Here is a 13,170-nt window from a genome sequence, read left to right as displayed (position 1 = left end):
GAGACATTTACTTATATTCATATATATATATATATATTAATTAATATTGTTTATTCTGTTTGGTCATAAGGGCTGTGTTATTCATTATATTATATTTTATTACCATTCAAATCATTTTTGTTACCATTATTTCAACTTAGTTACCTTCTTGTGATTTTTTAATTATTGTAAACACACCACATATATACACACAAATACACAAATACACATTTAACACAACACGCACTACATAGCTCAACAGTATTTGCCCGGCAATCCCGACCACTATTGTTTGAGCTATTACCCCATTACACACCCAGCTACTTCTCCACACTTTTAAGACCTAGGTGTTAGTGGGGCACAATATAAATTGGTGACCGAGTGCGCGTATTATTACTATACGCTCCCGGCCCGTACATTTTGGTGACCTCGACGTGATCTTTTGCTATTATTCTTGTTGTGTTTTATTATTTGTGAGTTTTAGAGTCGAACTTGCACTAGTTTGTTTTAATTATTTTGTTTAGTTATCGGATCTACGTTACATCAGTTGCAATCGAATTTTATTATTATTATCAATTATACTTGTAATTTCTATAATAATGATTTTAAAAAAAATAATCATTTATAATGGGGTTAGATGAAATTATGCAAGCTCAGGTTAAGGAGCTTAGTAAAAAGCGTGGTATTATTAAGGCGTCGCTAACGCGTATGAAAAACTTTCTTGAGGAATTCGATCCAACAACTGACGCTATATCGCTATTGGAATTTCATCAAGAAGAGTTGCCACGCCTAAATCAAAAGTTTGACGACATACAGACACAGTTGGAATTGATTGCTGTTGATGATTGCGAAAAGGAAGAAGAGGAGCGTAATAAGTTCGAATTTGACTATTTTAGTATCCGTTCTCGAATTCAGGAAATAGTGAATGCTAGGAAGATTAACAACAGCAGTTCTCACATCTCAACTTTCAATACGTCAGCAGGCCACAGTCGTGCTTAATTGCCTATCATTACGCTACCAGTATTTGCCGGTGATATCCAAGATTGGGAGTCTTTTTTCGATTGTTTTCGTGCAATGATACACGATGATGGTGGATTTACACCAGCTCAAAAATTCTACTATTTACGGTCAAGTGTTAGTGGCCAGGCGTTAGACCTTATCAAGTCGGTTCCAATGACAGATACAAATTATGAGGTGGCAATAGAACGCCTGAAACAACGGTATGATAATCGCAGTCTTGTCATTCAGTCACATATTCGATCTCTCCTGGAATCTCCATATGTAGAACAGCCGAGGGCTAAAGACCTGCAAGCTCTACATGCCCATGTAAGCACCCATGTTGCAGCTTTAAAGGCGCTTGATCAGCCAACGGAGCACTGGGATGCGTGGCTAGTAACGATAATCGTCAGTCGTTTGGATTCTGCTACTAGTCATGGCTGGCAACTAAGACAACACAACACTCAACTTCCTAAGTATTGTGACCTTGAGCAATTTTTTAGCCAGTCGATGTATAGCTTTCGAGTCTTCCGAAGCAACTTCTGGACCAATAAGAGATATCAGAACTACATTGGCCGGTGAAACAGCAAAAAAGAGCAATGCCAAAAATGTATTTCCTGAGACAAAGCGATCTTTAGTGGCATCATCCAATACAGTATCCTGTAAATACTGCACTGATGCTCATAAATTGTATCACTACGAGAAGTTCAAGGCCGCTACTATAAACACACGTCTCTCATTTGTTCAGGAAAAACGAATGTGTTTCAACTGTTTGACTCCTGGGCATATGGCAAATGTTTGCAGATCCACTTATAGTTTTCGGACGTGCAACCGCAAACATCATTCGTTATTACATCAAGAAAGGCAGCAACAAATACCAGAGAAGGAGCAGCTTGAAAATAAGCAACCTGATATAAATAAGCAACCTGATATAAGTCAGCAGCTATCTACCTCCGGAGTCGTAGTATCTGCACCAGTACCAGTGAATACCACCGCAGAAAATTCACACGTATTTCTTGCTACAGCATTAGTCATGGTTCAGGACAAAAATGGTGGACATCGACAGTGCAGAGCCAGCTTGGATAGTGGCTCTCAAGTCAACTTCGTTTCAAAGAGATATGCAAACTTACTGCAGCTAGCATGTAAGAAGTCTTCATTGCCAATAAGTGGTATTGGAGACAATCGTTTAAAGGCAAGGTCGTGCAGTGAGTTAAAAATCGAATCCAGAACTTGTGATTTTAGTATCAAGATTTCTTGTTATGTATTGCCTAATATCGTGGGGAATCTAGCGTCCTGTCCAGAGCCTGCAGATGGATGAAAAATACCAGGTACAGTGTCTTCAAACTTGGCTGATCCAGACTTTCACCGTCCTCAAAGTGTTGACCTACTTATTGGAGGTGGCTCGTTCTTCGACATTTTGGGAACAACAAAAATACCATTGAATATAGGTTCAGTCACGCTTTATGAGAGTAACTTTGGATGGCTTGTAACGGGAGAACTGCCTAAACGTCAAACACCAACACTTTTGTCAATTGGACAGACGATAGAGGAGGATTGGAAGGTTCTCGGAATCGTTGAGGATACAAGCTATGGTCGAACATCAAGGGCGAATAAGAGAAATCAAGAAGAGCTAGAAACAGTGCAACATTTTAAGCAACACACAATACGTGATGAGGAACGGCGTTTTGTTGTACGACTTCCCATCAAGGAGACAATCAGTGAAATAGGCGAAACCTTACCTATGGCGATCGCACGATTCTTAAATGTAGAGAAAAGATTGCAGCATGACGAACACCTGAAGAACGAATACATACGATTTATGAATGAATATATTAAGATGGGGCATATGGTTGAAGTACTGGAAAATTCAGTTCAAACGCAGAATCACTTCTATCTGCCGCACCATTCAGTAATAAAGGCATCAAGTTTAACGACAAAGGTTCGAGTGGTTTTCGATGCTTCCGCCAAGAGCGCATCTGGTGTCTCTCTTAACGACGTTCTGAAATGCGGTCCTACTGTTCAGCAAGATTTATTTTCTATACTTGTTCGCTTCCGTAAGCATCAATTTGTCTTAACTTCTGATATAGAGAAAATGTTTCGGCAAATCAAAATCGCAAGAGAAGACTGGGACCTACAAAAAATTGTTTGGAGATCCAGTCCTAAGGAATTACTTCGTTCATATCAACTCACTACAGTAACATACGGAATGACTCCTGCTTCATTTCTATCTACCTATTGTCTAATAGAACTCGCGAAAAGTGTCGAAAAGCAATTCCCGTGCGCTTCAAAAGTGATTGCCGAAGATTTCTATATGGATGATTTAATGACGGGAGCCGACACCGAGGATGACTGCTGTCAATTACAAAGAGAAGTAAGCACAGTGCTAGATTCAGCAAAGCTACCGTTAAGGAAATGGTGTTCCAATTCCGAGTTTGTACTGCAAAACATGTCTAAGTGTGTTAACGATCCCTTGTTTGTGTTGGATATCGGAGACGATGACACTGTCAAGTCATTGGGACTGCAGTGGAAACCAATTGCCGACCTATTTCAATTTGAAATCGTATCAAGATCCATGGAAGGTACATTGACAAAAAGAGCTATACTCTCAGACCTAAACAGAATTTTTGATCCACTCGGTTTCCTGTCACCGGTTCTAGTGAAGGAAAAATATTTCTACAACAGCTCTGGTCCACGAAGATAGATTGGGATGCAAGGCTTCCGTTAAACATACAGGAAATATGGGGTAAATTTTATGAAGATCTGGAGCGACTGAAATATTTATCCATTCCCAGAAAGGCCATACCTGAACGAACTGATATCATAGATGTACACGGGTTTTGTGACGCATCCGAAGAAGCGTATGCGGCCTGTATCTACATTCGTTCTCAGAGCAGCGATGGAAAATGGCATTCCAGACTTCTTTGTGCAAAAACTCGAGTGGCCCCGTTAAAAGAAAATACAATACCACGACTTGAATTGAATGGTGCCTTGTTATTAACTGAATTGGCTCAACGGGTCGCTGATTCATGGCAAATCAATATTCATCAGTTCAAACTATGGACGGATTCAACTATTGTTTTAGGGTGGTTGAATAGACAAAGCAGCCAGCTAAAAATCTATGTTGCCAATCGAGTAGCTCAAATTATGGATATTACAGAGGTCAGCCAGTGGAATCATATAGGCACGCAGGAAAACCCAGCAGATATCCCTTCAAGAGGTTTAAGACCACGGGAACTGTTAACGGCAAGATTGTGGTGGAACGGACCTACCTGGTTGGAAAGTGATGAGAAGGATTGGATCTTGAATCCGATAACCCATGATGATGAGCTACCCGAAGTACGCAAAGTGAAGCTAGTGCTATTAGTGATCAAACCGTTGAATAGTATATATAGAACACTACTCTGAATGGAATTGTATGCTACGAGGAGTTGCTTGGTTAACGGTCTATTCGAAGTACATGCGTAAGAAAATCAATGGGCCTCAATCCCTAACAATATCAGATTCGGACGAAGCGAGGAAATCAATTTTAAGAATGGTCCAAGCTGAGTGTTTCAGTAAAGAGATCTCGTCACTAGAAAGGGGACAAGAAGTACCAAGAAATAGTAAGTTGCGTAGTTTGAATCCCTTCCTGCGCGATGGGTTAATACTTGTTGGTGGAAAACTCGAGAATTCAGACATAGCCGATGGACAAAAACACCCTATAGTATGGCCTGCTAGTCATAAAATAACCAGGCTAATATTTGAAGCATACCATCTCGAGCTACTTCATGGAGGACCTCAGCTCATGTTATCTGAAGTTAGACGTCTTTACTGGCCACTGCTAGGTCGAGTAACCACGAGATCAGTGGTATGGCATTGTGTCAAATGTACAAAGGCACGTCCACGTTTCAATCATCCAATTATGGCACCACTCCCAAGAGACCGAGTTCAGTATACTAGACCTTTCACTGTCACAGGTGTAGATTTTGCTGGACCCATATATATTCGCAGTGGTTTGAGGCGTGTAGCTGCTAAGAAGGCTTGGATTGCTATATTTGTTTGCTTCTCAACGAAGGCCATACATTTGGAGTTGGCTGACGATCTTTCAAGTAAGTCTTTCATGGCGACATTTCGTTGTTTTATGGCTAGAAGAGGAAAATGTGCTAAGGTTTTTAGTGACAATAGCACAAACTTTGTTGGGGCTCAAAAGGAGTTAATTTCAATGATGAAAAAAGCCAGTGTTGATCTTGAGAAAGAAGGTATTGAGTGGCATTTCAACCCGCCTTCTGCTCTACATTTTGGTGGTATATGGGAGAGTGCCGTGAAGAGTATGAAACACCACATGAAGAGAGTTATATCTGATCACAAGCTTACGAATACAGAAATGCGAACTCTCTTGTGCCAAATCGAGGCTTGTCTCAATTCCAGACCGATGACTCCACTAAATAGTGATCCTTCTGACTTGGCAGTCCTTACTCCATCTCACTTCTTGATTGGAGGAGCTATGTTGTTCCCAGATGAACCAGACATATCTAAGGAAAAGCCCAATGGTCTACGTAGATGGCAACTAGTGCAAAATTTGATGCAGACCTTTTGGAAGCGGTGGTCGAGAGAGTATCTACCACAGACTAAAATTCGTGGCAAGTGGACAAGCAAGAGCGCACAGCTAGCAAAGAACGATGTCGTTATTATCAAAGATGATTGTATGCCTACAGCCAGATGGAAGTTAGGATTGGTTATGGAATTGCATCCTGGCTCTGATGGTGTAGTCCGGGTTGTCACCATAAGAACAGCAAACGGAACGCTCATGCGTCGGCCAGTAATCAAATTATGTCGACTACCGACTGAAAAGGACAACAGCTCAGTTGAAAACCAGGATTTTCAACGGGGGGAGAATGTTGCCGCCGCAACAGTTTAAATATTATAGATTAGGTAATTAAGAAAAATCGGTCACGGGAAGAACAGCTGGTCTCACACATATCACTATTCGTATTGTTTATTTTTGTTTTAGTCGTTATTGAATTTGTAGATGTATCGTGTGAGTTATATAATATGTAGATTACACCGCGTTATCGTACGCCGCCGCCGTGCGTCTGCTGGAATATATTAGCACGGCCGCCGATTATATTGTTGTTCTGTACCGTAAGCCGTAGACTCAGGACCATATTATTATTCATTATATTGAAGTATTAAACAGTTTTTTGTATGTGATTATTACTTATTAGCAAAAAGTGCTTAAGTGTGATTTATATTTATTATTTGTGAGCCATAAGGGCTAAGTCTAATTTATTTTATTTTTATATTGTTTTTTTTTACGTGTACCTAAAATCACATATATATATATGTTGCATATACATATATTATACTTTGCTGTGCAATACTCGTGGGTTGTCAACCGTGTCACCGTGATATCCTTTTGTATTATATTTTTATCGTTAATTATTATTACTAGATGTAGGACCAGCTGGCCAGTCTGAGCTCCACAAAACTGTGAGTTATTATTGTTATTTTTGTTATTATTATTATTATTGAGCCAGAAGGGCTACATATCGTATTTATTGTTGTGCCAGAAGGGCCATACATTATTATTATATTTATTATTGTGCCAGAAGGGCCATACGTTATTAATTATACTTTGTTGGGCCAAAAGGGCCATATCCTAACATATTAATATTGTAATTTTATTCGTCTATAAGAGACGTACTTATATATATTTAATATTGTTTGTATTCGTCTATAAGAGACATTTACTTATATTCATATATATATATATATATTAATTAATATTGTTTATTCTGTTTGGTCATAAGGGCTGTGTTATTCATTATATTATATTTTATTACCATTCAAATCATTTTTGTTACCATTATTTCAACTTAGTTACCTTCTTGTGATTTTTTAATTATTGTAAACACACCACATATATACACACAAATACACAAATACACATTTAACACAACACGCACTACATAGCTCAACAGTATTTGCCCGGCAATCCCGACCACTATTGTTTGAGCTATTACCCCATTACACACCCAGCTACTTCTCCACACTTTTAAGACCTAGGTGTTAGTGGGGCACAATATAAATTGGTGACCGAGTGCGCGTATTATTACTATACGCTCCCGGCCCGTACATTTTGGTGACCTCGACGTGATCTTTTGCTATTATTCTTGTTGTGTTTTATTATTTGTGAGTTTTAGAGTCGAACTTGCACTAGTTTGTTTTAATTATTTTGTTTAGTTATCGGATCTACGTTACATCAGTTGCAATCGAATTTTATTATTATTATCAATTATACTTGTAATTTCTATAATAATGATTTTAAAAAAAATAATCATTTATAATGGGGTTAGATGAAATTATGCAAGCTCAGGTTAAGGAGCTTAGTAAAAAGCGTGGTATTATTAAGGCGTCGCTAACGCGTATGAAAAACTTTCTTGAGGAATTCGATCCAACAACTGACGCTATATCGCTATTGGAATTTCATCAAGAAGAGTTGCCACGCCTAAATCAAAAGTTTGACGACATACAGACACAGTTGGAATTGATTGCTGTTGATGATTGCGAAAAGGAAGAAGAGGAGCGTAATAAGTTCGAATTTGACTATTTTAGTATCCGTTCTCGAATTCAGGAAATAGTGAATGCTAGGAAGATTAACAACAGCAGTTCTCACATCTCAACTTTCAATACGTCAGCAGGCCACAGTCGTGCTTAATTGCCTATCATTACGCTACCAGTATTTGCCGGTGATATCCAAGATTGGGAGTCTTTTTTCGATTGTTTTCGTGCAATGATACACGATGATGGTGGATTTACACCAGCTCAAAAATTCTACTATTTACGGTCAAGTGTTAGTGGCCAGGCGTTAGACCTTATCAAGTCGGTTCCAATGACAGATACAAATTATGAGGTGGCAATAGAACGCCTGAAACAACGGTATGATAATCGCAGTCTTGTCATTCAGTCACATATTCGATCTCTCCTGGAATCTCCATATGTAGAACAGCCGAGGGCTAAAGACCTGCAAGCTCTACATGCCCATGTAAGCACCCATGTTGCAGCTTTAAAGGCGCTTGATCAGCCAACGGAGCACTGGGATGCGTGGCTAGTAACGATAATCGTCAGTCGTTTGGATTCTGCTACTAGTCATGGCTGGCAACTAAGACAACACAACACTCAACTTCCTAAGTATTGTGACCTTGAGCAATTTTTTAGCCAGTCGATGTATAGCTTTCGAGTCTTCCGAAGCAACTTCTGGACCAATAAGAGATATCAGAACTACATTGGCCGGTGAAACAGCAAAAAAGAGCAATGCCAAAAATGTATTTCCTGAGACAAAGCGATCTTTAGTGGCATCATCCAATACAGTATCCTGTAAATACTGCACTGATGCTCATAAATTGTATCACTACGAGAAGTTCAAGGCCGCTACTATAAACACACGTCTCTCATTTGTTCAGGAAAAACGAATGTGTTTCAACTGTTTGACTCCTGGGCATATGGCAAATGTTTGCAGATCCACTTATAGTTTTCGGACGTGCAACCGCAAACATCATTCGTTATTACATCAAGAAAGGCAGCAACAAATACCAGAGAAGGAGCAGCTTGAAAATAAGCAACCTGATATAAATAAGCAACCTGATATAAGTCAGCAGCTATCTACCTCCGGAGTCGTAGTATCTGCACCAGTACCAGTGAATACCACCGCAGAAAATTCACACGTATTTCTTGCTACAGCATTAGTCATGGTTCAGGACAAAAATGGTGGACATCGACAGTGCAGAGCCAGCTTGGATAGTGGCTCTCAAGTCAACTTCGTTTCAAAGAGATATGCAAACTTACTGCAGCTAGCATGTAAGAAGTCTTCATTGCCAATAAGTGGTATTGGAGACAATCGTTTAAAGGCAAGGTCGTGCAGTGAGTTAAAAATCGAATCCAGAACTTGTGATTTTAGTATCAAGATTTCTTGTTATGTATTGCCTAATATCGTGGGGAATCTAGCGTCCTGTCCAGAGCCTGCAGATGGATGAAAAATACCAGGTACAGTGTCTTCAAACTTGGCTGATCCAGACTTTCACCGTCCTCAAAGTGTTGACCTACTTATTGGAGGTGGCTCGTTCTTCGACATTTTGGGAACAACAAAAATACCATTGAATATAGGTTCAGTCACGCTTTATGAGAGTAACTTTGGATGGCTTGTAACGGGAGAACTGCCTAAACGTCAAACACCAACACTTTTGTCAATTGGACAGACGATAGAGGAGGATTGGAAGGTTCTCGGAATCGTTGAGGATACAAGCTATGGTCGAACATCAAGGGCGAATAAGAGAAATCAAGAAGAGCTAGAAACAGTGCAACATTTTAAGCAACACACAATACGTGATGAGGAACGGCGTTTTGTTGTACGACTTCCCATCAAGGAGACAATCAGTGAAATAGGCGAAACCTTACCTATGGCGATCGCACGATTCTTAAATGTAGAGAAAAGATTGCAGCATGACGAACACCTGAAGAACGAATACATACGATTTATGAATGAATATATTAAGATGGGGCATATGGTTGAAGTACTGGAAAATTCAGTTCAAACGCAGAATCACTTCTATCTGCCGCACCATTCAGTAATAAAGGCATCAAGTTTAACGACAAAGGTTCGAGTGGTTTTCGATGCTTCCGCCAAGAGCGCATCTGGTGTCTCTCTTAACGACGTTCTGAAATGCGGTCCTACTGTTCAGCAAGATTTATTTTCTATACTTGTTCGCTTCCGTAAGCATCAATTTGTCTTAACTTCCGATATAGAGAAAATGTTTCGGCAAATCAAAATCGCAAGAGAAGACTGGGACTTACAAAGAATTTTTTGGAGATCCAGTCCTAAGGAATTACTTCGTTCATATCAACTCACTACAGTAACATACGGAATGACTCCTGCTTCATTTCTATCTACCTATTGTCTAATAGAACTCGCGAAAAGTGTCGAAAAGCAATTTCCGTGCGCTTCAAAAGTGATTGCCGAAGATTTCTATATGGATGATTTAATGACGGGAGCCGACACCGAGGATGACTGCTGTCAAGTCATTGGGACTGCAGTGGAAACCAATTGCCGACCTATTTCAATTTGAAATCGTATCAAGATCCATGGAAGGTACATTGACAAAAAGAGCTATACTCTCAGACCTAAACAGAATTTTTTATCCACTCGGTTTCCTGTCACCGGTTCTAGTGAAGGGAATAATATTTCTACAACAGCTCTGGTCCATGAAGATAGATTGGGATGCAAGGCTTCCGTTAAACATACAGGAAAGATGGGGTAAATTTTACGAAGATCTGGAGCGACTGAAATATTTATCCATTCCCAGAAAGGCCATACCTGAACGAACTGATATCATAGATGTACACGGGTTTTGTGACGCATCCGAAGAAGCGTATGCGGCCTGTATCTACATTCGTTCTCAGAGCAGCGATGGAAAATGGCATTCCAGACTTCTTTGTGCAAAACCTCGAGTGGCCCCGTTAAAAGAAAATACAATACCACGACTTGAATTGAATGGTGCCTTGTTATTAACTGAATTGACTCAACGGGTCGCTGATTCATGGCAAATCAATATTCATCAGTTCAAACTATGGATGGATTCAACTATAGTTTTAGGGTGGTTGAATAGCCAAAGCAGCCGGCTAAAAATCTATGTTGCCAATCGAGTAGCTCAAATTATGGATATTACAGAGGTCAGCCAGTGGAACCATATAGGCACGTAGGAAAATCCAGCAGATATCCCTTCAAGAGGTTTAAGACCACGGGAACTATTAACGGCAAGATTGTGGTGGAACGGACCTACCTGGTTGGAAAGTGATGAGAAGGATTGGATCTTGAATCCGATAACCCATGATGATGAGCTACCCGAAGTACGCAAAGTGAAGCTACTGCTATTAGTGATCAAACCGTTGAATAGTATATTAGAACACTACTTTGAATGGAATTGTATGCTACGAGGAGTTGCTTGGTTAAAGGTCTATTCGAAGTACATGCGTAAGAAAATCAATGGGCCTCAATCCCTAACAATATCAGATTCGGACGAAGCGAGGAAATCAATTTTAAGAATGGTCCAAGCTGAGTGTTTCAGTAAAGAGATCTCGTCACTAGAAAGGGGACAAGAAGTACCAAGAAATAGTAAGTTGCGTAGTTTGAATCCCTTCCTGCGCGATGGGTTAATACTTGTTGGTGGAAAACTCGAGAATTCAGACATAGCCGATGGACAAAAACACCCTATAGTATGGCCTGCTAGTCATAAAATAACCAGGCTAATATTTGAAGCATACCATCTCGAGCTACTTCATGGAGGACCTCAGCTCATGTTATCTGAAGTTAGACGTCTTTACTGGCCACTGCTAGGTCGAGTAACCACGAGATCAGTGGTATGGCATTGTGTCAAATGTACAAAGGCACGTCCACGTTTCAATCATCCAATTATGGCACCACTCCCAAGAGACCGAGTTCAGTGTACTAGACCTTTCACTGTCACAGGTGTAGATTTTGCTGGACCCATAATAATAAAAAATAATAATAATAATAATACCTTTATTCAAAATATCATCTAACATTTTTTGTAGACAGTCTTTTTCAAAAAAACACAAGCGCCGGGGGCGAAAATAAAACTGTTTGTCATTTTTTAGTATAATGCGTATTTCTGGACGATAATTGTCAGTCGTACTAATGACACTTTCGTGGTTAACATAGGACTCGTCATATATTTTTTTAATTTTAGTTTTAATATCATCCGACAGAGTATCCTCAATATTCAAACTAATGTCAGCATCATCGCTATTATGATCAGTGTAATTAACAGATAAAATTTCAGCAAATGGTATATTATCAATTTTTTTAAAGCTTACTTCAAAACGACCATCCGACACATTCAAATTTACTCTAGGGTGAGATAAAAAATTACGACCCAATAGGCAATCATTCCTCATGGCATTGCTAGGCACCACGTGAAAACATATATTAATCGGGGCATCAAGGTCGGCATGGAAAATATCCGCATCAAATTGATCTACAATGTTTAATTTAGAACCATTAATACCTACAAATCCGATTTTGGAGGCATGACCCCAGACACGAATGGGACAACTGTCGATTTAATAAGACTAACCGGGCTACCCGTATCTACTAAAGCTTGTGCATCGATAGACTCACCATTGGGGAACTTAATGCTAACATCTAACATATATGGGGGTACAATAGGTGTGGGGGACCGTTCTAAAACAGAAACATGCTCACCACCGTTGTTGTCTTGACGCTCACCTTGGCGACCTGGACAGTACCCGCGCTGAATGACCCGTTGATTTACAGCTATGACAGGTTCTCGTTGGACACGAAGACGCCAGATGCCCGATTTTTCCACAGCTATAACACGTGACATTCGACATATCCCTTGTTGGCTTACTTCTTGAATCAATAGTGGAACGTTGTACCGTATTTCGATCTTTATCGCGATTGTCAGAACTGGCTTTTCGATTGCCGGTATGACTTTGTGTTGTCTTCACAGGTTCGGTCGATCGAATTCGACTGGTCCTGGCATTTCTCAGATTATTGTAAGAATTTATATCAGCCAATAATTCGTCTTCACTTAAATGTGTGCGCGCTATCAAATAGTTACATAAATCGTGAGAATAAACACCTTCAACTATCTGTTGTTTAGTCTCGTTAAATGGTAACGAAATTTCACGGCAGAGGCGCGCTTTGTGGTGAAAATATTCTATGACGCACTCGCCCTTGGCTGAACACGGTTTGACATAATTCTTATACGATCAATTGTGCACGACTCGTTTCCCACAAATGTATATTAAACTGGCCGACAAAACTTCCCCAACTTGAAAATGTACGACCAATGTACCAATTTTGGGACGGACCATCCAATTTTGTACGTACTATTTCTAATTTAAAACTGTCTGGCCAATTATGCAATTTTGCCACACCTTCGACTGATTTCAACCATGCTCTCGCATCTGTATTGGATTCACGACCAGAAAAAATATTAATCGAATTATTAAAATCTGGCATGACGTAATAGCCGTTGTTGGAGGTTGACCGCGCTTGTATGTTATCGTTGTTTATGTTGTTATTGTCTTCATTACGTAATATCCGCGATAACAACAATCGGTTCTGCTCTATCAGCGCTGACAATGCATTTTGCATTCCACTATCACTGGCGGTGG

General features: G+C 39.8%; 5 protein-coding genes across 5 annotated transcripts; all 5 read left to right on the top strand.

Moving 5' to 3' along the window:
• The first annotated feature begins 1,053 nt into the window (after positions 1-1,053).
• On the top strand, positions 1,054-3,676 carry LOC132950881 (uncharacterized). Its single transcript, XM_061022522.1, has 3 exons — positions 1,054-1,414; positions 1,479-2,180; positions 2,334-3,676. The coding sequence occupies exons 1-3, from the start codon at positions 1,054-1,056 to the stop codon at positions 3,674-3,676; spliced, it is 2,406 nt and encodes an 801-aa protein (XP_060878505.1).
• A 37-nt stretch (positions 3,677-3,713) lies between these two features.
• Positions 3,714-4,380, top strand: LOC132950801 (uncharacterized). The gene is made up of 2 exons (XM_061022408.1): positions 3,714-3,718; positions 3,768-4,380. Exons 1-2 carry the CDS (start codon positions 3,714-3,716, stop codon positions 4,378-4,380), a joined length of 618 nt encoding a protein of 205 aa, XP_060878391.1.
• A 52-nt stretch (positions 4,381-4,432) lies between these two features.
• Positions 4,433-5,872, top strand: LOC132950716 (uncharacterized). The gene has a single exon (XM_061022292.1). It carries the CDS (start codon positions 4,433-4,435, stop codon positions 5,870-5,872), a length of 1,440 nt encoding a protein of 479 aa, XP_060878275.1.
• Positions 5,873-7,747: 1,875 nt separating this feature from the next.
• Positions 7,748-10,076, top strand: LOC132950638 (uncharacterized). Its single transcript, XM_061022191.1, has 3 exons — positions 7,748-8,108; positions 8,173-8,874; positions 9,028-10,076. The coding sequence occupies exons 1-3, from the start codon at positions 7,748-7,750 to the stop codon at positions 10,074-10,076; spliced, it is 2,112 nt and encodes a 703-aa protein (XP_060878174.1).
• Positions 10,077-10,212: 136 nt separating this feature from the next.
• Positions 10,213-11,782, top strand: LOC132950559 (uncharacterized). Its single transcript, XM_061022099.1, has 3 exons — positions 10,213-10,706; positions 10,770-11,452; positions 11,718-11,782. The coding sequence occupies exons 1-3, from the start codon at positions 10,213-10,215 to the stop codon at positions 11,780-11,782; spliced, it is 1,242 nt and encodes a 413-aa protein (XP_060878082.1).
• The last annotated feature ends 1,388 nt before the right edge of the window (positions 11,783-13,170 follow it).

This window comes from Metopolophium dirhodum, chromosome 1 (genome assembly GCF_019925205.1).
Source record: "Metopolophium dirhodum isolate CAU chromosome 1, ASM1992520v1, whole genome shotgun sequence".
Lineage (NCBI taxonomy): Eukaryota > Metazoa > Arthropoda > Insecta > Hemiptera > Aphididae > Metopolophium > Metopolophium dirhodum.
Note: the sequence above shows the minus strand (reverse complement) of the source record. Positions and strands in the feature narration are given on the sequence as shown.

Coding starts and splice junctions, on each gene's coding strand:
- LOC132950716 (XM_061022292.1), top strand. CDS start 4,433: ATGCGTAAGAAAATCAATGGGCCTCAATCCCTAACAATATCAGATTCG.
- LOC132950638 (XM_061022191.1), top strand. CDS start 7,748: ATGATACACGATGATGGTGGATTTACACCAGCTCAAAAATTCTACTAT. Junction 8,109..8,172: donor GGATTCTGCTACTAGTCATG/GCTGGCAACTAA, acceptor GCAATTTTTTAG/CCAGTCGATGTATAGCTTTC. Junction 8,875..9,027: donor TTTAAAGGCAAGGTCGTGCA/GTGAGTTAAAAA, acceptor TGGCTGATCCAG/ACTTTCACCGTCCTCAAAGT.
- LOC132950559 (XM_061022099.1), top strand. CDS start 10,213: ATGAAGATAGATTGGGATGCAAGGCTTCCGTTAAACATACAGGAAAGA. Junction 10,707..10,769: donor CAGTGGAACCATATAGGCAC/GTAGGAAAATCC, acceptor ATTAACGGCAAG/ATTGTGGTGGAACGGACCTA. Junction 11,453..11,717: donor CCCAAGAGACCGAGTTCAGT/GTACTAGACCTT, acceptor TTTTAATTTTAG/TTTTAATATCATCCGACAGA.
- LOC132950881 (XM_061022522.1), top strand. CDS start 1,054: ATGATACACGATGATGGTGGATTTACACCAGCTCAAAAATTCTACTAT. Junction 1,415..1,478: donor GGATTCTGCTACTAGTCATG/GCTGGCAACTAA, acceptor GCAATTTTTTAG/CCAGTCGATGTATAGCTTTC. Junction 2,181..2,333: donor TTTAAAGGCAAGGTCGTGCA/GTGAGTTAAAAA, acceptor TGGCTGATCCAG/ACTTTCACCGTCCTCAAAGT.